Genomic DNA, 22,898 nt, shown 5'->3' with positions numbered 1-22,898 from the left:
GCACAAGAAGCAAAAGCAGCAGCAGCAAAAGCACATCCACCGATCCAACTACTGCGACCATTTCATTTACTGCTACTGCTTGCCTGATTTGGTCCTGTCTTCCGCTACTGCAGACGCTCGCCCACCGGCCAATCGATCGATCAGCTCGCTTGCTTTGTTCATCCCCCTGCAAGCCCAGTCCAGTCCACTCTCCACCGCCGCCGCCACGTCACGCATTGCGGTGGATAATAAATAAAAAAAGATGGCCAGCAGCTTCATGTCGACCTTCTTCTCCGGCAGCTCCAGCGTCGGCACCACCAGCAGCTCCAGCAGGGACAAGGCGCCGCTGGCTGGAGACGCAGCCGCCGTGCCTCGCCCCATAACGCCGACCATGAACATCAACAGCTTCATCAACCCGCTCAACACGCCGCTGGGCAGCCCCAGCAAAAAGACGAACCCGCCCGGCGCCCACGACCTGCCCACGGCCTTTGACGCCGCCATGAACCTCAACCTGGGCTCCAACGTGAGCTCCAACGTGAGCTCCAACCTCAGCTCGAGTTCCAGCGGCGGTTTTGACGCTCCCGTCAGGCTGACGCCGCGCCCGCAGAGCGTCATCGCTCCGCTTTCGCCCTCGCCCAGCAAGGCCAACGGCACCAGCAACGCCGGCAACACCAACGGCAGCAGAAAAGCTGTGCAGCCCCCGCCTCAGTCTCAGTCTCAGTCTCGGACGCCTCAGCCCCGGACGCCTCAGCCTCTGACTCTTCAGTCTCTGGAGAAGCAGCAGCAGCAGCAGTTGCAGGAGGAGGGAGGGGAGGAGGAGCCCGCCGCCCAGCCCCTCGATGGCAGCGTCGTGCAAAAAAAGGTGCCAAAGCCGGAAAAGGTAGAAAAGGTAGAAAAGGCGGAAAGGGCACAGAGGGTGGAAAAGGGGAGAGCCTCGCCTGGCTCACCACGCAAGCGACACGCCCCAGCCCAGGCCCAGGCTCACGATGGAAATGCGCCGCCTGTGCCTCGTCTCGCCGCCCAGGACCAAGACCGCCACCCCCACCACAGCCATGCCGCGCTCTCTCGCCAGCAGATGTACGACACCAAGGGGGAACGTCCCATCATAGCCAAGAGGTTTAACACGGCTCGTGGCTTGACGGCCGAGGAGCGCGAGATTCTACAGCGGCCCAATGTGCGCCGCATGGTCAATGTCACCCAGCTTTGTAAGTTGCATCTTGGGTTGCTGCTGTTGTTGTGTTGCCGTTGTTGCCCCCGGTTTCACTGTCCTGTGACTGATTCATATTGACCCTTTTTTTTTTTTGCATTAGATTTCCTGGACTACTACTTTGACCTGCTCACCTATGTCGGTGCGCGGCAGAAGCGCCTCGCTGCCTTCAAGACCGAATTCCCAGCACCCCCCGACACTGAAACGGAAACCCACAGAGTCATGTGGTCAAAGTATACCGGCCGAGAGCGCGCCAACCTTCGAAAGCGTCGAATTCGATTAAAACAGGGCGACTTTCAAATCCTCACCCAGGTTGGCCAGGGCGGCTATGGCCAAGTCTTTCTTGCGCAGAAAAAGGACACGCGGGAGGTGTGTGCGCTCAAGGTGATGAGCAAAAAGTTGCTCTTTAAGCTGGACGAGGTCCGCCATGTTCTGACGGAGCGAGATATCCTAACAACGGCGCAAAGCGACTGGCTGGTTCGGCTTCTGTACTCATTCCAAGACGACAAGAATATCTATCTTGCCATGGAATACGTGCCTGGCGGCGACTTCCGTACTCTCCTTAACAATACGGGGGTGCTCTCCAACCGACATGCGCGCTTCTACATCGCCGAGATGTTCTGTTCAGTTGACGCTCTCCACAAGCTCGGCTACATCCACCGCGACCTGAAGCCTGAAAACTTCCTCGTCGACTCCACAGGCCACGTCAAGCTGACCGACTTTGGCCTCGCTGCCGGTGTTTTGGCCCCGTCAAAGATCGAGTCCATGCGTCTCAAGCTGGAACAAGCTTCCGAGACGCCAGTGCCGTTTGGCAAACCAATTGGTCAGCGAACCGTAGCCGAGCGACGCGAGAGTTACCGAACCATGCGAGAGAACGATGTCAATTACGCAAAGTCCATTGTGGGTTCGCCCGACTACATGGCGCCAGAGGTTCTCAGAGGAGAGGAGTACGATTACACAGTGGATTACTGGAGCTTGGGCTGCATGCTGTTCGAGGCCCTGACCGGCTTCCCGCCCTTTGCTGGTTCGACTCCCGACGAGACGTGGCGCAATTTGAAGCATTGGAAAGAGGTTCTCAAGCGGCCCGTCTGGGAAGACCCCAACTACTTTTTGAGCAACAGGACGTGGAATTTCATCACAACGTGAGTTTATTTTGCGTCTCCCCTTTTCGTTACCAATGAAAGCTAACGCATAGCCCTCTTTTCAGATGCATCAACTCTCGCACCAAGCGCTTCAGTGAAATTAAGGATATCTACGCCCACCACTATTTCGCCGAGGTCGACTGGGATACGCTGCGCCAGACCAGGGCGCCGTTCGTGCCAGAGCTGGACTCTGAGACGGATGCCGGCTATTTCGACGACTTTGGCAACGATGCCGACATGGCCAAGTACAAAGAAGTCCACGACAAGCAGCAAGCCTTGGAGAACATGGCCGAGCGTGAGGAAGAGATGAGCAAGAGTCTCTTTGTCGGCTTCACCTTCCGGCATCGCAAGCCCGCCACAGATGATGGCGACGGCAATGGTGGCAGCAACAGTCCGCGGAAGCGCATCCCGACCGACGACTCGTTTGGCACCATGTTTTAGGGCAAGCCATTGTGGTACAATTGGGGATATCGTAGGCCTCCTGCGATACGTCAGCCGAGGCTGTTTTGAATTGTTTTCTCTCTCTCTCTCTCTCTTACGTCTCCTACGTCTCTCACAAGAAGCACTCTGGGCTTCTTTTTTCTTTTTTCTTTTTTCTTTTTTCTTTTTTCTTTTTTCTTTTTTTTTTCTTCTTTCTCTTTTTGCTTGTTTGGCCTTTTAGTGTTTTCTTTGCCCCCCCATTGTTTATCTTTGACATACCACTGCGAGAAACTTTTCTCCTTTCTGTTTTGCTACCAGGCATCTTGCTTCTACATTTCATCTGTTGCCGGTTGGGATACCAAATTAATTCATTATAATGTACTGCTAGCCTCGTCTCTGTACCCTCTTTTTCTAGTCCCTTTCCGCTGTCGTTCTTTTTTTTTTTTTTACCCCTTTGGTTTGTTTTCTTCTTACAATTCATTCGTTTTTGTTTTTCTGGCTTGGAGTTGCAGAGATGGACACTGATACTAAAGACCAAGAGGAAGCCGCAAAGTGAGGACCCTTGGGTAGGCTTTTCATTCTTCTTCTTGATGGCATTAAAAAATTGGATGGGAAACATGGCCGGAGTGGGCGGAATCTGCCAGGGGAGGAGGCTTTCTTTTTTCTTTTGTTTTTATAGTGTGCATGTGCGGCGAATTGGGTATAAAAGTTCCTCCCCGAAAAAGGGGATGTAACTTTTTTTTTGAATCCGTTCATGTAGGAGTAACGAGTAAGAGTATATGGTACACAGGTAGACGAATGGAATGTATGGCTCTGTAGACGGGTTTTGCGTGACGTCCATCGTATCGTAAAGGGGGGACGTATCATAAAGGGGGGAGGGATCAAGGGAGGGGGAAAACCAACAGTCGCCATCACAATCACGATTCTTTCTCGCAGCCTAGGCCGTGGCTTTCCAAATACTTGTCTTTATTATTTTCCGATCGAGTCGTCGTAGAAGCACATCTTTCTCCCTGGCACAAATCTCTAGCCAAACAATAATAACAAGGTGTGAAAAAAAAAAAAAAAAAAAAAAAAAAAAAAAAAAAAAAAAAGTTTCGAACGTTCTTTCTAATCCGAAAATTTAGAACAAGACTCATTTCATCGTCATCCAAAAGGGATAGCAATAAGCAGAGAGAGAGAGAGAGAAAAGAGAAGCAGAAAGCCGCACACAATATAGCAAAATAGGGCACACAGGCAAGTAAAATGTTAGGATAAGCCTGCTTTCGGGGCATAGATTGAGGAAATAAACTGGATAGCGCCGCCATAATCCAAAAACTAAAGTCTATGGGAAAATAATAATAATAATAAAAAAAAGTCTCATGCGGCGAGAGGCAAAACTTCCAAAGCGTTATCATCGACCAGCCTTCTTTATATTTTGGCTCAAAGAGTCCGAAAAGTCCGTTCCATGCTCTTGGACAGTCGTCTGTTGAGTTCTCGCGGTTCAAGAGTTGCCCGTTGGTGTCCTGGTTGCGCGTGCTCCTTTCTTGTCTGCCACCAAGTGCTGATAGAAAAAAAATATACCATAAAAACGCTTTCCGGAATGTTTCCCGCCCATGTTATTCAACCCAGATAAAACTATTATCAAACTGTGGCAACTCGTGCTTGCAAAGAAAAAAACATTTTTAAAAAAATCAGACCCAGGTATCATTGCTTGAACCAACACGCCATGGAGATGCCCATTCATATACGCCCTTATTCCCTTTGACGTAGTGATAGCCTCTTTCGTAAATAATGCAATCAGGCTGCCTGCATTACCAGCGACATAAACAAGCCGCGTCTCTTTTAAGTATATCCACTCTTTTCTTCTGAGCCCGGCACCGTCTTCTGTGAGATCCTTTACTGGACTAAAAAGACAAGGAAATAAAAATAGAAAGATAAAAAATACTGTTCGCCATACGTCGTACGGCAAGCATACGCAAGCCTTGTGCTCGTGAAATCTAGAATTTTCATCCAAGTTTTTGCTCATCAAGACAAGTCTTTCAAAGACTCATAGTGAGCCACTCCCATTCTTGGGGGCCTGACGAGCCGCCGGCACCGTTGACTAGGCTGGACTGAGTCCCGCCCATGGATACCATGTTTGATCCTATGCTCGATCCCATCATGGAGCGCTGGCCCATGGAGAAGTTGTTGTGTGACATCATGGTACTTGAGATGGAAGGCATGCTGGGAGTCGTGCCAAGCGGTCGCGCAGCAGATTCTGAAGGACCATCAAGCTCCATGGCCGACGAGCTTGCTGTGCCTTCACTCTTGCTATGTCTGCGTTGTCTCTTTGATGGCGCTGTGGCCGGCCGAGACATGGATGAAGCACCGGGCCCGGGAGCCGTCTTCAGCGGTGCAGCAGCGATTGGTACGACGCCTTTGCCACCTACAATGGCAGCTCCGCCATATTGGCTGCCGGGCGTGCTTCCCGCGGTGAAATTTCCACTGCTAGTGGGACTATCGGCATCTTTGTTGCTGCTGGGGCGGTTGAATGATGGTGGTGATACTGCTACCTGGTTGTTCGTCATAGGCACAGCTACCGCAGCGGCGGCGGCAGCAGCTGCAGACATGGATAGCGTTGAATTTTTCCTCGAAGCGGCATTTGAGCCCGTGCCTGCCTTCTTCCTCGTCCCTCCAACAGGTAGGTTGTTGCCCGAACCCCGGTTTCTCTTCTTGATGACATCCGTCTTCAAGCTGAGTGGTCGCACGACACCGTGAAGTTTTAGGAAGAGTCCGCAGGCATTGCAGAGAGGCTGGCCCTCGGGGTTTCGTCTCCACAGCGGAGTCGTCTGGGTGAAGCAATTGGTGCAAGTGGTGGGATTGCCGTTCTCCCCAGAGTTTCCACCAGTCGCCGCCAGATTGGTCGTGGAGCCATGCTTGGAGCTTGGGGGCGGTGAAGACGGCCTGCTTGGCGCAACCGACGAGAAGCCCGAAGCGTTGCCGGCGGCGTGGCCACCCGGAGAATTAGGAAGGGACTGAGCGATTTGCTCGAATCCACTGTGCTTGTTTGTCATGTGGGAGGGTGTGGACGAATTCCGAGGAAGTCTGTTTTGTCGCTTGTCGGTGCCCATGCCAAGCGCCTGCGTCTGCGAGTGCGACCGGCTCATGCTCAGACCCTGGCCGTCCCAATCGCCGCTGTTGTCGACGTAATCAGTCGTCGTGACGCCTCCGATCTGAACATGCTTGCGAGTCGGGCCGCCGGGAAAGCGGGCGGCTTGCGTGCTAAACTGTCCAGGAAGCGAGGCATCCCAGCCAAATGATCCAGCCTCATCGACAGCAGACGTAAAGTCGCCGTGGAGGCCAACGCCGCCACGGTCCAGAAAAGCATTGGCATCGTCATCGTCATCCTCGCCCCCAAAGCCAAGCATGTTGCCTTGCTGCATTGGCAAGACAGGAGATGCGACCTGGGAATCTGTCTGAAAGACTTGGCTGGGATCGATGTGGCCAAATGAGCTCGGGGCGGTGCTATACGCTGACACCGCTTCTGAGCCTGTACCCGTGGAGGGGAAGTTGGCGCCGCTGCCGTTACTGCTCCCATGTGCGCCGCCGTTGGAATCGCCATACATGAACTGCTGGTTCATGTGGTGGTTGATGCTAGAAGAGCTATGTCGGAAGCCCTGCGCCCGGTGATGGTGCTGCTGCTGCTGCGACTGTTGATGGTGGTGCTGCAGATCCTGCGAGGAGCCAAAGTAGACACCATCGTTGTCGTTGATTGGGTGAGGCGTAGATGTAGCAGACGGATAACCCGAGCCGGTTGGGGAGTAAAAGTCGGGGTTGTTGAGAGAGGAATGTAGTGAGGCGTTGTTGTACATGGAGGAAAATGGCCCGCTGTGCATCATGGGAGACGTGGAGGGAGAGAATGAGAAGTTGGATTGAAAGTGGGCAGCGGAGCCCATGACGCCGTCATTGTCCATGAAGGTATCAAGATTGAATGCAGAGCCTTGGTTGTTGGCCATTTGCTGATGCATGGACGACAATGCGTTGGAGTTGTCGAGAGAGTATCCATTGAGCTCTGGGTCGGCTTCCAAATCGAGGTTGACGGCGGATGAACTGGGGTTGATGGCGCTCACATGAGGAGAAAAGTTGGCAGGTCGTTTTCGTGTCTTGACATCAACCATTGTAAGCCAAACAATACAGAAGAAGTAAAACCGTAAAACCCAAATTATGACAACGCAGTATTAAGACGAAAAGAAGGTCAAGGGAAAAAAAAGGGGGGGGAGGTCTAGGAAACTGTGATTGGAGAAGGGAATGGACGGCAATAGGGAGCAGTTAGAAGGGAAACAAAAAAGAACCACAGCCATGAAAGAAGAAAATGACTGAGGGGGAAAATGAAAAATGCACGCCAGAGCAATGAGACGTGCCAAAAAAAAAGGGTGGCAGTAACGAAGAAGGAAAAAGGGGAACAGGACTGATCTGATGGATGGAGTCTACTCACCCGTCGGTCATCTATACTGGTCTTCCTGTCGTGTCGCGGGACGTAATGGAATTCATCGTGCTGTCCCCGCTGGTGATGTGGCGGAACGGGGACCGACTGGGCCACGAACTGATTGGTAGAACCCTTGCGGCCCTTGATGGGGATGGCGGCGGCGGCCAACGCCTTGGACGATCTGTTCTTCCTGATGGCAGCGGTCTGCGGCCCGGAGAGCGACGACGCTGCGGGAGGCTGCGGTGAGCTGTCGTTGACGGAAACGGCGCCCTCGTCGGCAAAGATGAAGTCGTCGATGTTCATGGCATCCACGCTCTGATCATGGATGTCGGAGGTGCGTCGAAGCTGCTGAGCAATGCCGCTGGGGGCGTTTTGTGGTTGCGTAGAGTGCAAGAGGGACCTATCCGTGGAGCGAAGAAGAGAAGAGAAAATATGTCAGCCTCCGCCGGGATGATGTGATGGCCAGAGCCCGCCTCCCCTCCACTCATTAAAGGTAAAGCCAAGCCATGTCTAGCCGTGTAGTAAAAAAAAAAAAAAAGGGCAGACCAATCACATTGGAATGGCGAAGCATGAGATGGGCGATCTAGCCGGGGGGGAGAGCAAAAAATTATATAATAACTTACCTCTTGCGCCGCTCCTCCTGCTGCTGCTGCTGCTGGCGCTTGCGCAGGTTGAGGGCCATCATGCGCCAGGTCAGGTTCTCCATGCGCTGTTGGTTCGGCAGCTGCTCCTTGGTCTTGCTGAAGAACTTCCAGATCTGGGCGGCCAAGGGATCCTCGCTCTGCATCTGCTCGACGCTGCCAGACGGCCCGGCGCCGGTCTCGAGGGCCGGGAACAGGGCGGCGTCGAGCACATGGTGTTTTGACGGCGAGGCGGCTTGCTCGGCAGCAGCGCCGTTGGTGAGTGCGACATGGTCTTGTCGCGTATCCATGCGAGCGAAGCTACGGTCGGTGCTTGGATGGTCGGGTCTTCGCGGGAAGCGGTAGTCGTGTTCTGTGACAGTTGGGTGCATTGCAATCGGGCTGACAGCTGCCATGGACTGCCGGGAGCTGAGAGCGAGCGACTGCTGGCTGAGCTGAGGGGCGGATCAGACAGATACCTACGATGTCCGTCGTTGTACTCTGGCCGGATTGCGTGCAGGCAATAATATGATGTGAATCCTAGTGGAGGGGTGACGAGAGAGGATTAGAAAGGGAAATAAAAAACAAGGCCAACCACCCCTGTAACGGTATTTTTTTTTTTCTTGTCTGGCTTGACGTAGAGGCTTGTGACAAGCGAAAAAGTAGAGTAAGAGGGAAGAGAAGAGCAAAAAAATGCTGGCGCCGCAGCGATGCTTGTATGAGTAGGTAGATTGGGAAAATCGCCGCACTCTGGCCGGGCGGGTCTCTCTCTTTCGTCAATCACACAGACAGACACAAGCAAGCAACGCAGCTGGTAATGCTTTAAGCTTCACCGTCAGCAGCGTTAGTCCCGTGGGAGGATTTGGACGAGCGCCGAAAAGAGGAGACGCTCGGTGTGGGCTGGGATTCAGGCGCGTTCGTCTTGTCTTGTCTTGTCTTGTCTTGTCTTGTCTGCCCTTGTCTGAGGGCCGAAGCGTCCTGGCGAAAGCGGCGAGCAGTTGCTGGTTCGATTCCACCGTCGAGACTGACTGTGGCCTTGCGCGAAATACTTGTAAGGTTGAGAGTCGGAGTCAGAGGCAGAGCGAGCGTCGCAAGACAAGAGATGCTCCGATAGCAGGTGAATTAATTAGCAGCAGGATGGTTAGAAGCAAAAATGGAGACTAGGCCAGAGCATCTTGATGGAGACTGACCGACAATACTTCCGGGCCCGTACCTGCCGCGTTTCTCACGCTTACAAGATGCCTGCGACGGCCGCTCTTTCTCGCCTCGATCGCTGGGCCCAGTACCTGCGCGGGCGGTACTCGCTACCGAGGCGGCCGCGAGCGCCCAGTGCCTGTTTCGCCGTGATCCCGCAGCCGCGGCAATGTACTGCGCTACTTTGCGACGGAGTACTGGGTATTGACTTGGAAGGGACCCTCGTGGCCCAGCGCCGTCGGGGCCCACTGGGGGGGTACGGGAGGGTACATGCGCGCCTACGACGGAGCCAGCGATACAGGGCAGGGCCTGCGGCTAAGCGCTCGTACTGTAAGCCGCTGAGCAGGTGGCCAGAACCGCTACAGTCCTACTACTACAACGCGCAGTGGCTACAGAACGACTACTACTACTAACCTAGGTAGTCGTACTGATTCATGGGTATCATCACTTGTCATATTTTCCAGGACTCTCGAGCTGCGGCAGAACGAGGCACGGCGCCAAGGACCAGATGCTACCGTGAAGCGCAGCTCGGCGAGAGAGAAAATTTGAATGCCAGACAGGCCAGCCGGGCAAGACCCCTCCAGGGTCCAAGCACTAATACTGGAATCGTTCTTGCTGTACCGAGAACGGAGTCGCGCGCCGCCATAGATAGATTGGGCCCCACCAACCAAGAAGCAGACAGACCGAACGAACAGACAGACTTTCCCGCAGAGTGGCTATTGAATGTCGGGTTAGTCATCTCGTCATCTCACACATACTAGGTAGGTATAGTAGTACTCTGTACTCTGCGTGCGTGGCACTGTGTTTTCATGTATCCTGCCGGAGCAACGATCAGGGCGTTCGGGTACGCACAGCAGGTTGAAGCACCCAAAGGGCGATCTGCCATGTATGCCATGTAAGATGCAAACGTGACGCTCGGCTCGGGTGGGGAGCGGACAGACAGGAAAACAGCCGGTTCAGGACGATCATGAGCGCACAGCAAATCACAAATCACAAAAGGTGTTGCTGCAGAGCGGGGAAGGACGAGGGCCCTTTCCCTGCCCTTTTTCCATGTTTTCTGCTTGCTTTGCCTCGCAGTGCTGGCTCCTGTGATGGTGGTTGGCGGGCGTCGTCGAGTTGAAGCGCATGTATGGAGTAGGTACTCCGTATTCGGTGGTACATCACTGGGACGGCACCGACCTGATGAGAACTCCGTACATACAGCCCAGTTTCAGCTCTGCAGTGGCCCCGAGCTGGGAACCGGTGCTAGTCTTTAGACGAGCCCGCCGTCAAAGGCTCAGGCACGCACTACTGCGTCCTCTTACCGTGGCAGAGCCATGGTTGAAAATAAGAGCAGCGCTAGCATGTGCTTCTGCCTTGCAGCAAGCCGGATTTAACATCATCCTGTACTTGGCAGTGGGAAGAAGGTGACAGAATGTAGTGCTACAACCTGGCACTTTGTTGCGCTTCGGCCCCGCGATATGCACAGAGCGCCGGCTTCCGTGGTCCGTGGCATGTACGGAGTATGTATGTATACAGGTAGTATACAGGTAGTATACAGGTAGTATACAGGTAGTATACAGGTAGTATACAGGTAGTATACAGGTAGTATACAGGTAGTATACAGGTAGTATACAGGTAGTATACAGGTAGTATACAGGTAGTATACAGGTAGTATTCCATATGGGCAGGGCACGAAGTGATACCTACATGCTGCTGCCTGTAACATTGATGAAAACATACCCAAACAAGGTCTCGGGTTGGATTGGAGGTGGGTAATGCTGCCAATGTCCAAGGGACCAGACCCTAGTCTCCTCATGCGCTGCCTTGTGGGGGATCATGCTGCGCGTGGGGGGAGGCAAAAACATGCCATTATGAGATGAAATGGCTGTTAATTACTTGCTGCTATTAGTACTACAAACAAGTCGACCATATTTGGCCTGCATATTGACGAAAGAATACACGCACCTACCTGCTCGTAGACGACAAAAGGCATACACATGCTTTGTTGTATTATATAGAGCCTTTGCACAAGCAGTAGTGTACTGTACCGTACATACAGCCAGCGGAGTAATACCTGGGCCCTGGTGCCTGTTAGCTCGCGGGACCATTGAATGAAATATCCATCCATTTGCTTCGTATCAGCGGGAACAGCACGCCGTCCAACAATATCGACAGAGCCGGCTCCATATTCAAACTCCATCCAGAGAGGCATTACTCCGTGTCGGCTCCGTAAAAGCGTATCTGCGCCGTAGAGGTGTATCTCAGCCGTAAAACAAGACAAATGGCAATATTCATCGGATGCAGCAGCTAACATCACATTAGCATCGGGTATTAGCCACTGCATCAGTCATGGCTATTAGGAGTGGCGCTACTCTTTGGGCTACCGCAACGCCTTTTGCATACGGCAAGTACCGCTGTTGTATGTAGTAGGTGTAGTTCATCGTGTGCCCCCCCAATCGAGCCTTTAAATGCCGGAGACCAGAATAGGCACTTGATTTGAGCAGACGGCCTGTGGTGTTCTTTCTCGCGAAGCCGAGCAGAGCCAACCTGCTGGAGCACATGCATGTGTGTGTGTAATACTTGGTACTGGGCAGACAGACGACATCTCATCTCGTGCGTACCCGTTTCTTATCGCAGCAACCGCTCCTTGCTAGCGGCAAAGGTTTATCGAGTTGGCCTGACCAAAACCTCTGACATGTGCTTGTGGACCCCCATCTCCACCACTCCCTCTTCGTCCCTTCTCGCCTCTGCTCCCCAAAACAGCTCTTCTGCAGCAGACACAGCTCCCGTCCATTTGCCGCGCTCGCTATTCAACAAGCCTCGCTCCCGAGTCCTCCCCTCCCCCCCCCCCCACTCTCTAGCTGGCAGCGGGCCACGCGCCTGAGCCGGTTCGTTCTCGTGCATCGGAACCACCCAGCCCTTTTCTGCATCGACGGACGGTGGCCAGCTCGAGGACCCCTGCCGAAATCCTGGCAGCCCAGCACCCAAGCCCGGCAAAAAGGCTGCCCGGCCGCCCCTCCAGGCATTTCGGCGCTGCAATTGGTGGAACACGGCCGATGCTAGCTGAGAGAGGCAAGCCGTCGGTACCTCGCCTGCTCATCGGTTGTTGGCAAAGCAGGTATTAGCTATGACGACGACGAGTGCTGTAGGTATTCAGACAGCAGTGTTCCCCTGCCTCTTTCCACGTTTCCGACCGGCAAGCTAGCAAGGGCGAGCAGTCCGTAGTGCTACGGCTATTGGCAGGGTCTCGGACGGGCGGGCGGCAGTAACAGCTTCTTGGCCAATCAGCCAGGCAAGGCATCATGTTCCTAGGACGGGTTCCATAACGCTCAGCCAAGTGCCCCATGACGATGGGCAGCAGCACCACAGTGGGTGGTAGGTAGCAGTATTGCCACCGAGTCTGCAAGTGCCTGGAGGAGTACTACTCCAATACTCCTCTGCTGCTGCTACAGGCTATATTGCGTGCATCGCACCTTGGCCTCGGAGTCTTAACCCTGAAGACCCAGCACCCTCTTCGTCGCCCGGTTCGCCATTCCGCCATCCCTTTGTGCCTCGTCTTTTATTTTTACTTGCTGGTGCTGCAAAACTGCCATTTAGGCTCTTTGAGCGGGTGTGTCCAGGCCCTGTCAGTGGCGTTCCCACCGGGAAACTCCCCGCCCGGGCCATGGATGCAAAAGAAGGCTGCCTGCATTTCAATAGATTGGCCGTGCTCAGTTGCATGATGCAGCGTGATATTGCTGCTACTCTACTTGTCATAGCCCACGGCCAATGGGCATCACCAGACCCAGCTCGTTGCAAAATGCCCCGGCCACCGAAAGACAGGTACGATCCGGGACGCTGCATCAATATCACTCAGCGCGCTTTATTCTGTGCAACGCATGAGAAAGAGAGGGAGGCAAGCCCTTTTACGGGCCGAGGCGGCGAGATCCCATTGCTGGATGCTGCTTGGATCACACCATGACCCGAAATTCGGCCTTTTTTTTTTTCTTTTCAGCTGGCTTGGTAATGATTGACGTACCTACTTTGGGCGACTCGTCTTCTCTTGCTCTCTCTGCCAGTGAGTGTGTCCGTTCAAAGCTCAGGAACTGGCAAACCGCGCATCGATCCGTTATTATTAGGCCCGATATATCCTGGCTAGTCCTTTTAATCAGCAGTGGTGGAAAATAGCACGCTGCCGTGGCGGTTTGTCCCTCTCGCCGTTGTCTCATCCTCTAAATGGCCGTCACGGCCCTGCATGCATATCGGCATCAGGCGATTAAAGATGTCTCATCTCTTCTCTTCCATCCAGCACGCACCATGATGAAAACTGCCAACGTTGGATGTCTCAGCCTCCATCTGCTCAAAAGCACAAAGTACTTGCTGGTTGGCATTATAGAGATTCCGCAGCCAACTGGCCGTTAGCCAGGGCTTCCGGATTGAGTTGGGGGCTGACCATTTGGCGTCTCAAGGAGAAAGAAGAACCCATTATGTGGCCATTTGGGTTAATAGCTCAGCCAACAAGAACTAGACTAAGTCAAATAACCTGACAGCCCGGCCATAGTCAAGCGCCACCAGCTGCTAGTCGATCCAGTTGCCGGCCTGCTCATGAACGCATAAGCTCCGACGAAACAACCTCGAGTTGCTTGATTGGGTTCGAATCTGCTGTAACACTCGGTTTGGACTGCCGACGTAGCGTTATCTGCCCAATTACCTTTAGCCGCCGGCTGCCATATTGCTTGAAATGCCCCATCTCCCCGAGCTAGAGTAACACGGCCACTGTTAGATCGAGTAATCCGTCAGATCGGATGGTCGGGTTGTAAGAGACATGAAACCATGTTCAGCGAGCAGTGGGAAATGGAATGTCCGCCTCGGTTGACCCAGCGCCAAATTGATGGCCAAATTGATGACCAGCTATGATTTGCATGTGGAACCAGCAGCAGTAGTGCACGGAGTAATTCTGGCCACTATACTCCATATGTACAGTACTCAAAAATTGGACGCATAAAACAGAACCCTCGTAGGTATTGGTTATTGGTTCGCGCTACCTCAATATCCGGCAGTAGGAGGATCGTAGGCCATATGTATATTTCGTCTCCCACGAGCAAATCACTCCATTTGGCAGTGCTTTTGTGATGCATACTAACGTCGGCATCTAATTTCATCAACAAATATTCCGTCTATGCCGCTTTGACTAAGCTCTAGTCGACACGGGTTGCTGTTGCACATGCTAATTGCTACTTCTTCGGCTTGACCTATAACAGGAATCGATATGTCTAGTCAATATTGGACGGTGGTCGCCTAGCCGAAGTCGATCCTTGCTCATTCTGTCAGTGGAGATGAGATTCGCTTTTGCTGATGCCGATGAAACAAACTAGAGTGACCTTTTTTTTTTTTTTTTTGTCTCTCCTTCTAGTTCTCTTGCAGTCAACTCAGTAACATCTCGTCCAACGCCGCAGAGAGAAATCTGTAGCTCATTGAAAAGAAAGAGTTGGTTGTTATGAGATGAAAGGAAAGAAGAAATTCATGATATGCATGTAAAGGAATGGAGCGGCACGGCATCTTCCCCTCAAGCCAGTTATTCTCATCAAACTGGGAGGCTCATCTCCATGAAAAAATTCTGTTCGATTGCGATAGCGACGTTACACCTACTGGCGGTTGATGCGTCGGTGATACGAGCAGACGTACCACAGCAACTCAGAAACCAGCTCGTAATGAACGCCCATGCCCAAGCAATATTGGCCATTCCTTTTCCGTTGACTTTCAAAAACACACCGGTAGGGAAAGCCATCAAACCTGGGACAGAGCTCCGAATTCTTCCAGTCGGAGACTCCATCACATATGGATTCCTGAGTGATATGGATGGCGGCGATGGAAACGGATACCGATTGCGGCTTCGAGAAGACCTTTCGAGTAAGACGAAACAAAACCTCTGAAGCCGGGATCAACAGAGTACATTACTTTTTGTATCTGCTCTCTCTCGCTAACAAAGATGAGTTTAGGCGACACCGTTGTATTCGCAGGCACAATGACTTCTCCAGTGGGCAACATGACCGACGGCTATTTTGTAAGGAAAGAAGGGGCCTTTCTTTGAGTCGTCAGCTAACTGAAGTGTCGTCGCATCATTCCATCAGGCCGCTTGGAACGGCAAGACAATCCAGTATATGGAAAACAACGTCGGTCCATCGCTTGAGCAGCGCCCAAATATCATCCTGCTCCACGCCGGGACCAACGACATGAACCCAAACAGTGCCATTTCCACAGAGGGTCATGATCCTGTGGCCGCATCTCAGCGGCTCGGATATTTGATTGACAAGATGATCAATACATGCCCGGACGCAGTCATCCTCGTCGCCATGATTATAGGGACCTGCAACGCCGACCAAGCTCCGCAGACAGGAATGTTTCAGTCGCTGGTGCCCGACGTGGTGATGTCGAGATTCCAGGCTGGGAAGCACGTCTTGGCAGTGGACTTTTCGACCTTTGCCCTGAGCAATTTGAGGGACTGCATTCATCCGACGAATCAAGGATATCAGCTGCTTGGAGATTATTGGTATGACTTTATCACGCAGATTCCACATGACTGGATAACAGAGCCTATTGGGGATGACCCCAAGAGGAAGGATAATTTGGCTATGCATCTAAGCACGAATTTGCCGTTGCTGGCGTTGCTGGGTTTATTGTTTGTGTTGATGCACCTGTTTTTTGAATAGCTGAACATAAAACATATAGAAGGTTTGGATATTTGGGCGTAAAAGGTTGAACTCGTACAAGTTGCATCCTGCATGCTTTTCTTGGGCGACGGAGGCTACAGAAGGTAAGCTGCGAAACAATCAAAGATTTGGAGCTTTTGGCTCTATCGAAGTCCCCAGAACAGAAATAGGAGAACGGAGTCGCTTGCTCCGAATTGCTCGACCACCTTATTCATGGCAAACGGATTGTACAAGTCGCGATAGTGGCGCGTTAGTCATCAGCCAGGGCTCCCCAAAAGCCCCGCTATGACCTCTACTGGCATCTTTAGCCTCCCCTAACTTGGAAAGCTCCAAAAACTCCAACTTCAAAATAATTTCAACGCCAAAAGCAAACAAACCTGTCGCCCATTCGTCGGCGGTATAAGCGATCCGAGAAGAGTGATATTTCGAACAATTCTCATCTCGACCTGCCCAATAAATCGACGAGAACCAGGCCAATTGCAGCAACAAAACAACAATCGCGAAATCAGCCAAAGCAATTAATTGCACCTGCGCAGCTTGAAAAGCCGACACAATGCCAAAAGAGAAAAACTACAATCCCGTACAGGCGCAGCGCAAGGCCGACAAGGCTCGCGAAATCAGAAAAGGTAAATTTCCAGAGCCAAAATATTATCCTTGCCAGAATATATCTGTAACAGTTGTCTTACTGCAGGAAAGGCCGAAGCACAAAGCCGTCGGGATGAAAAGCTGGCGCGCAAGAACCCAGACCGTATCCAGAAACAGATCGACGACCTCAAGGCCGTGACAGCGGGGGGAGGAAAGCTGACGCGTCACGAAGAGCAGGTCCTCGATGGCCTGGAAAAAGAACTCAAAGCAGTACGGAAAGCCAGAGATACGCTGGGCGACAAGGCGCCTGAATTCGGCCGCTGGAGAAGAGATGGCGATGGCTCGAGGTCGGTAGCGCTTGGTAAGCGGAGGCGCGGAGACGATGGCTCGAGCAGCGATGAAGATATCCCCGACGATGTAAAGGCTATTCCCATGCCCAGAGACACGCCGCCGCCTATACCAAAGGCCGAGATGGACAAGTGGTACGCAAAGCGAAGAGCAAAGAGGGAGGCTGAGAACGCAGCTCGACGACGTGACGATGACGCGCGCGACGATGGAGCTAGAGATGGTCAAGACAAGGACTTCAAGGGCAAGGGCAGAGACAGAGAAGCACAGAAGCCGGTGGTGGAATCCAAGACGGTATATGAAGCGAAGCCGGTGGTGAGGGATCTGCGCCGGGAAGCCGTGTCTGCGTTTGTTCCCACCTCGGTGCAGATGAAGATGAACAAGGGCAAGGGTCAAGGCGGACTGTTGGAACCAGAGGAAGCAGATCGGCTGGAGAAAGAGGGATACCTGAAGCTGGCCTCGGGCAGCGGGCAGGATGGGGCTGAAGAAGACGAACAAGCCGATGCAGAGCGCGTGGCTTCATCTTCTCGGAATGTCATGATGGAGGAGGTGGAAGATGAAGAAGCGTGAGGATCGGGATAGTTTTGCAATCCTTTCTTTCTTTGCATGGTTTTGGCGTTCTCTGGGTAACGATGACGGCATATCAAATGGAGTTTCTTGGGATGATCGGGGTAGTTAGTTAGCTGTGAGCTCACGAGTTGAGCATCACGAGGGAATGAATAGCAGCATATGCAGCTTTAGCCCAAATTTAGATGGACTGCAATGGTCGAGGGCCGTAATAAGCAATGGTAGTATCTGTCATCGTCTCGGTAGGCATGCCCCCAGACCAAGGTCCTCAGTCATAGCATAAAGATAGCATCGTGATGAGGTGCTTCTGTAATCATAAAGCGAGATTCGGCACATGATTGGATGAAGCAGCCGGAATTGGGTAGTATCCCGATTTCAATGAAGGTCTGAAAGCGCATCTTCCCACGCCATCATCTTGACCCCTGAAAAAAAAATCTTACACAGAGCAAAAAAATTTTTTCTCGTAAACTTCTCGTTTCCATGTAATATTTCTTGGTCATAGCCTTTACCAAGCCAAGGTTTCCCAGTATAACTTTTTTATTATTTTTTCCCTCTTCGTCTCCGCAATGGAGACTTCCGATAGGTGGAGCAGCCCGGAGTCCTCCGTCACCCGTCGAACATCATCCCCAATAAGCCACTAACCAGTTCTCTCGGCTAGGCGGGCGGATCTCTTCAGCTCCAATTAGTCAAATCTTTATTTCGAAATGGGGAATGGAGAACAGATGCTTATTTGCAGAGTCATGGACTGTGTGAGTCGTGACAGGAAGTGCGCAAAGGAGGATGAGTTTCGATTTTGAAAGTCGCAAACAATCCCAAGAGTTTGGCAGTTTGCCTTTGGGAGGAAAGCTATCAATGTCCATTTTGTCCCAAAGAAGCTGAAGTCCAGTGGCGATTCGATTCCCATCCTATTAATGGATGTCATGTAGGACCTTCATCTGTGAATAAGCCCATTGAAGCCACGCATGGCAAAGGGACCGGCAAGTGGAAAACAACGAGGGCAAACTAGGGCACTTTGATTGCGTGAGCCGTTGTGGAACTTGGTGGCCAGCAAATGGCAAGTTTCCATTACCTACACAGTCCACTGGCTCGGCTCCATTTGCCATGAATCTCCGGGGCGCGAGGTTTCCACTTCGACGGTGCTTTGCCGCCCCACGCCGAGTACGGGGTATTAAAAAGACTTGGAGAAAAAAAAAAAGCAGTCATTATATAGGATAGGGCGCCGGTTTGACATGTTGCGTGACCAGCATCAAATATTAACCTTTTCCCCCATTTTGTTTTCGACCTCCTTTTCTCACTCTTCTCCTCCTCCCCTCTTTTTTTTTTTTCTTTTCAAGTCGAAACAACATAAATTTTTTCACTTCCGCATTGTTCAAGTCTAATCTAGTTGTCGATTGGCAACTGCCAATCGTTCCGCTTCTTGAACGGCGCTTGCGTTCTAAAGAGTCAGAAAAGCCCAGGAATCATGGATGTCCAGCAGGTCAACTCAAGGGCAATTCATGACGAGGTCGACCTCGAATTCGACCACTCTGAAACATCGAGCGATGAAAATGACACAAGAGACCGTGGAGAAAAGGGGGGCTCAGAGGCCCAAGATGAAAAGCACCAGTCGCAGCCGCAAGTCAATGGTGATTTAGAGCGGCAGCAAACAACGAGATCCGCAGCATCTTATCAAGAAACATACCCTGAAGGTGGACTCCAGGCATGGCTCGTGGTGGCAGGCTCTTGGTTCGCCATGATCGCTTCCATGGGGTTGATGAACAGCATTGCCGTGTTCCAGGCCTATACGCTCAGCCATCAACTCAAGGGCACGAGCGAGAGCACCGTCGGTTGGATCTTCTCCATCTACACTTGGCTGGCCTTTTTCGGTGGCGTCTATATCGGCCCCGTCTTCGACAAGTACGGCCCAAAGTGGCTGGTCGTTGCTGGATGTGCCTGTACCGTCGGTGCCTTGGTTGGCATGAGCTTCTGCACCGGTAAGTAGTTTGATGGTAGTTGTTCTTGGTTACACTTCGAAACTCTGGTCCAGAATCCCGTCCTATCCCGTCCTGGCGTGTATACACCATCACTTATCCTTATCATGTGTGCATGTGTTCGTGTGCGACACATACTAACCAACGGCCCCCAGAGTTGTACCAATTCATCCTGTCGTTTGGCGTCCTCGGCGGCCTGGGCACGTCGCTCACCTTCACTCCCTGCATCGCAGCGGTTGGCCATTGGTTCAAAGCAAGGCGTGGCTTCGCCACTGGGCTTGCATCGACGGCGGGTGGTATCGGAGGCATTATCTTCCCCCTCATGCTCACAGCCTTGTTCGAGCGCATCAGCTTTGGCTGGGCCACACGAGTCCTTGCTCTCATATGCCTGGTGTGCGGGCTTGTGGGAATCACTCTCGTCCGATCTCGTCTGCCACCAGCCAAGAATGCAACGGCTCATCCCGACTTTCGCATCTTCCGACAGATTCCGTTCCTGCTAACCACCATTGGTGTCTTCCTCTTGGAGTTCTCGCTCTTTATTCCTCTGACGTACATCACAACTTATGCACAGTATGAGGGCTTTGATAGCACGTTTGCCTACCACCTCTTGCCTATCATGAATGCTGGCTCTGTGATAGGCCGAGCACTCCCGGGATACTATGCTGACGTCGTCGGAGCCTTCAACGTGTGTATCTTCTCCGTGGTATTCTCCTTCATATCATGTCTGTGTGTGTGGCTACCGCTGGGTCATACCAAGCCGGGCATCATCATCTTTTCTTTCTTGTTCGGCTTCGGAAGTGGTAACAGCATTGCCATTGCACCCGTATGTATTGGGCGGATGTGCAAGACACAAGAGTACGGCCGTTACTATGCCACAACATACACCGTCGTATCTTTTGCATGCTTGATAGGCATTCCAATTGCTGGAAGCGTCGTGCAAGCCGATAACGGTTCTTATACAGGGCTCATCATCTTCACCAGCTGCATCTACATTGGTGCAGCAATCATACTCATATTTGCCAAAACATGGAAGCTTGGGTGGAAGAACTGGCTCGCTGCCTATTGAGAAAAGAAAGAAAGAGAGAGAGAGAGAGAGAGAGAGAGAGAGAGAGAAGTGCAATTCATCTTTTGCGATGCCGTCGTATGGTCGAAATTTTTATTGCAAGCGCATATATCGGGCACAACATCCTTTCCCACCACCCTCCTTCCCTGAAATCCGTTTTATTTGGCAACAATTGTTATGGCTCAGTACATTGATAGATATCCAAATGGTTTGGCGTTGATTTTTTTCAAGTTGATGACAAGTTGATGAAAGAAAAGACGGAGAGAAAAGGAGCGTTTGACATAATAAGCTACTGCTTCACTTGCATCGCATATTGGCTTTTGTAACGGGGGAAAAAAAGTAATCAAGGTCATCATCTAAGTCGCATATAGAAATGTTATAGGAAATTTTGAAACGAAATGGGAAGAGAGGAGCGAGTAAATAAATGAAAATACTTAATATATGATGGTCGATGGTTGCATTGCTTCGCAGTTTTGCGGTGGTATCATGGTGCCTATGGCTCCTTCATAGGCTCTTGTTATATACTATGCAATTTTCGATATATTTTTTTTGGGTGTTTTTGTCAGTATTTCTGTGTTGCTTTGAATCCAGTCTGTTTTTCCCAAGTTGATCTAATTGCCGAGTAAAGTTTTTCTTCTCCTTTTCTTCTTCTTCTTTCTTCTCTTCAAATGCTAGGTCACGTCGATTTTTATTGTTTTTCGATGCTGTTCGACTTTGCAATGTGCGCGTCATGAAGTTTTGCTACAGCCGGAATAATCAGAGCCTCAATCTCTTCTTCTGGGTCTCCCTCTGGTGCCTCGTCGGGTCGCAGCGGCCTTCCCTCGGCATCGCCCCAGCCGCCGTGCCGAGGCACGCGAAGCCATTGATCCTCTCGGCCCGGAGCAACAAAGACGACTTCCCATTTGCGCGTTGAGAGGAGGTTGCCGACAACGAGGTGATGCTGGTATCGCTCAAGGCTGAAGCGTGCCTTGTGAACAAGAATGCGAGGATCGGTCTCAAGCTTAAAGCTGACAATCATGCCCAGGGGAGCCCAGCCTTCAACAAGACTCTTGAGGAATTTAGGGACGGGATCAAGATCAATAATGAGACGCTTGGACCGCGGCACACGAGGTGAGGCATCGAAATTGTCAAAGATTTCCTCATCTTCTATCGGCGGTGAAGGTGTTATTGAGCCCTTGTCCTTGGGATAGAGCTTTTCAATAATGTTGGTGGACTGGATCTTGTGCTCAGAGAGGCGCTCCGGCGGGACAAAGAAGTCAGACACTGCCGCAGCGAGATAAAGCAGTCCGGATGAGCCAAGCGGCGCCATAAGCCGGGCCACAGCGCGGAGCTCGTGCAGGTAATCTCCAATGGTAACAAAGGGCAGCAGTAGAAGAGTGTTGTCGCGACGAGCACTCTGATACTTGCGTAGGACTTCAAGGATCCTATCAGAGTCGCCGGGCCGGACGGCAACGCGGCCATCGGCATCCTCACTGAGGAGATCAAGCAGACAGTCGGTTGAGTGGGAATAGTGGCGCGAATAGGGCAGCAGACTGAACTGGCGATGGAGGAAGATGACGGCATATCCAGCAGAGAGGAAGTACTCGGCACTGGTAGCACCACGAGTGCCAGCAGAAAAGTTCTAGTTTTGGTCTGGTTAGTTGGGAATCATACGATTAATTGATGGAGAAGATTTGCTGATTAACTGGTGGAAGAGCGGGGAATAAGAAGAAATGGAAACAAAACGAAAGAGGAAAAAAAAAAAAAAAAAAAAAAAAGAGAGAGAGAGAGAGAGAGAGAGAGAGAGAGAGAGAGAGAGAAAGAAAACATACGTCAATGAACCTCACAGTGTTCTTCTCCAGCGGAACCGTCGTTCCTCCCGAGGTTACGAGCACAACCCGTCGATTCGCTGCTGCATGCTGCGTTATGAAGGCCTCGGCCAGAGCAGTATGAGCAGCCAATTGCTTTGGGGGGGCATTGGTGGAGAAGTAAGCATCCTCAGCCTGGAGGAATTCTGCCGCAGACATGATTTGGCTGTGTATTGGCGTTGGCGGTGATTTGGGAAGAGGAAATGCAAAGCAGATGTCTTGGGAATGAGGTTGAAGATTGGAGGTTCGTTCAATGCCTTCCTAGGTTGGTAGGTGGGATGGGACAGCAGATGGCGGGGTTTATCTGATAAGGAAAGCAAGCCTGCAGAAGCTCCGCTGTAGGTGCTGTAGGTGCTGTAGGTGCTGGCAGGTGCTGGCAGGTGCTGTAATTTAGAGGGCAAGAGAGGCTGGGTTTAGTGCCACGGGCGGCAGTTACGCTGCGTAGATGAGGGTGTTGTGTTGTGTACTGTAGTTTAAGCGAATAGGTAAGTCAGTACCTACTATAAGTAGGTAGATATAGAGGGTTAAAAAAAGAAGAAGAAGAAGAATGTAGATTAAATGGAATGAATCAACAAGCTCGTCAGTCAGATTGCTTCTTTTAAACATGCTGAACCTGTGCTCACAACTACGAAGCAGCTCCCATCCCGCCCGTCAGGTTACAACAGACGGGCCAATCGTATTACACGCAGCACAACAAACGCCAAAGGGATTTCGGGGCAATGGAAGATGAAGAGTCTGGTTGGGTGGTCTGTCATACGAAACATGTAAACAAAGTCACCATGACACAAAATATGGCGACTCATTGCCTGTTTCTGCATCGCCGTCCACAACTGCTTGAATGCTT

The 22,898-nt window shown here is 51.8% G+C and overlaps 6 protein-coding genes across 6 annotated transcripts; 3 read left to right on the top strand and 3 right to left on the bottom strand.

Moving 5' to 3' along the window:
• Positions 1-1,282: 1,282 nt before the first annotated feature.
• Positions 1,283-3,367, bottom strand: TrAFT101_000493 (uncharacterized protein; the record flags this gene model as incomplete). Its single annotated transcript, XM_066126043.1, has 1 exon — positions 1,283-3,367. The coding sequence occupies one exon, from the start codon at positions 3,365-3,367 to the stop codon at positions 2,882-2,884; it is 486 nt and encodes a 161-aa protein (XP_065982140.1). The 3' UTR covers positions 1,283-2,881.
• On the bottom strand, positions 2,754-8,938 carry TrAFT101_000492 (uncharacterized protein). Its single transcript, XM_024909356.2, has 4 exons — positions 7,816-8,938; positions 7,202-7,592; positions 2,868-6,869; positions 2,754-2,809 (listed from the first exon to the last, which is right to left on the bottom strand). Exons 1-3 carry the CDS (start codon positions 8,226-8,228, stop codon positions 4,767-4,769), a joined length of 2,907 nt encoding a protein of 968 aa, XP_024764696.2. The 5' UTR covers positions 8,229-8,938; the 3' UTR covers positions 2,754-2,809; positions 2,868-4,766.
• Positions 8,939-14,678: 5,740 nt separating this feature from the next.
• TrAFT101_000491 (uncharacterized protein) lies at positions 14,679-15,677 on the top strand (the record flags this gene model as incomplete). Its single annotated transcript, XM_024899142.2, has 3 exons — positions 14,679-14,877; positions 14,967-15,031; positions 15,099-15,677. 3 exons carry the CDS (start codon positions 14,679-14,681, stop codon positions 15,675-15,677), a joined length of 843 nt encoding a protein of 280 aa, XP_024764694.2.
• Positions 15,678-16,230: 553 nt separating this feature from the next.
• TrAFT101_000490 (uncharacterized protein) lies at positions 16,231-17,177 on the top strand (the record flags this gene model as incomplete). The annotated part of the gene is made up of 2 exons (XM_024899184.2): positions 16,231-16,303; positions 16,369-17,177. 2 exons carry the CDS (start codon positions 16,231-16,233, stop codon positions 17,175-17,177), a joined length of 882 nt encoding a protein of 293 aa, XP_024764693.1.
• Positions 17,178-18,507: 1,330 nt separating this feature from the next.
• TrAFT101_000489 (uncharacterized protein) lies at positions 18,508-20,658 on the top strand. Its single transcript, XM_024907423.2, has 2 exons — positions 18,508-19,147; positions 19,300-20,658. The coding sequence occupies exons 1-2, from the start codon at positions 18,637-18,639 to the stop codon at positions 20,208-20,210; spliced, it is 1,422 nt and encodes a 473-aa protein (XP_024764692.2). The 5' UTR covers positions 18,508-18,636; the 3' UTR covers positions 20,211-20,658.
• TrAFT101_000488 (uncharacterized protein) lies at positions 20,237-22,592 on the bottom strand. Its single transcript, XM_024903261.2, has 2 exons — positions 22,019-22,592; positions 20,237-21,828 (listed from the first exon to the last, which is right to left on the bottom strand). Exons 1-2 carry the CDS (start codon positions 22,211-22,213, stop codon positions 20,896-20,898), a joined length of 1,128 nt encoding a protein of 375 aa, XP_024764691.1. The 5' UTR covers positions 22,214-22,592; the 3' UTR covers positions 20,237-20,895.
• Between the last annotated feature and the right edge of the window lie 306 nt (positions 22,593-22,898).

This window comes from Trichoderma asperellum, chromosome 1, assembly GCF_020647865.1.
Source record: "Trichoderma asperellum chromosome 1, complete sequence".
NCBI lineage: Eukaryota > Fungi > Ascomycota > Sordariomycetes > Hypocreales > Hypocreaceae > Trichoderma > Trichoderma asperellum.
The sequence above is the reverse complement of the archived record's forward strand: the minus strand, read 5'-3'. Positions and strand labels throughout refer to the sequence as shown.

Coding starts and splice junctions, on each gene's coding strand:
- TrAFT101_000492 (XM_024909356.2), bottom strand. CDS start 8,228: ATGGCAGCTGTCAGCCCGATTGCAATGCACCCAACTGTCACAGAACAC. Junction 7,593..7,815: donor CAGGAGGAGCGGCGCAAGAG/GTAAGTTATTAT, acceptor CTCCACGGATAG/GTCCCTCTTGCACTCTACGC. Junction 6,870..7,201: donor CCAGTATAGATGACCGACGG/GTGAGTAGACTC, acceptor GTTGATGTCAAG/ACACGAAAACGACCTGCCAA.
- TrAFT101_000489 (XM_024907423.2), top strand. CDS start 18,637: ATGGATGTCCAGCAGGTCAACTCAAGGGCAATTCATGACGAGGTCGAC. Junction 19,148..19,299: donor TGGCATGAGCTTCTGCACCG/GTAAGTAGTTTG, acceptor AACGGCCCCCAG/AGTTGTACCAATTCATCCTG.
- TrAFT101_000488 (XM_024903261.2), bottom strand. CDS start 22,213: ATGTCTGCGGCAGAATTCCTCCAGGCTGAGGATGCTTACTTCTCCACC. Junction 21,829..22,018: donor ACACTGTGAGGTTCATTGAC/GTATGTTTTCTT, acceptor GACCAAAACTAG/AACTTTTCTGCTGGCACTCG.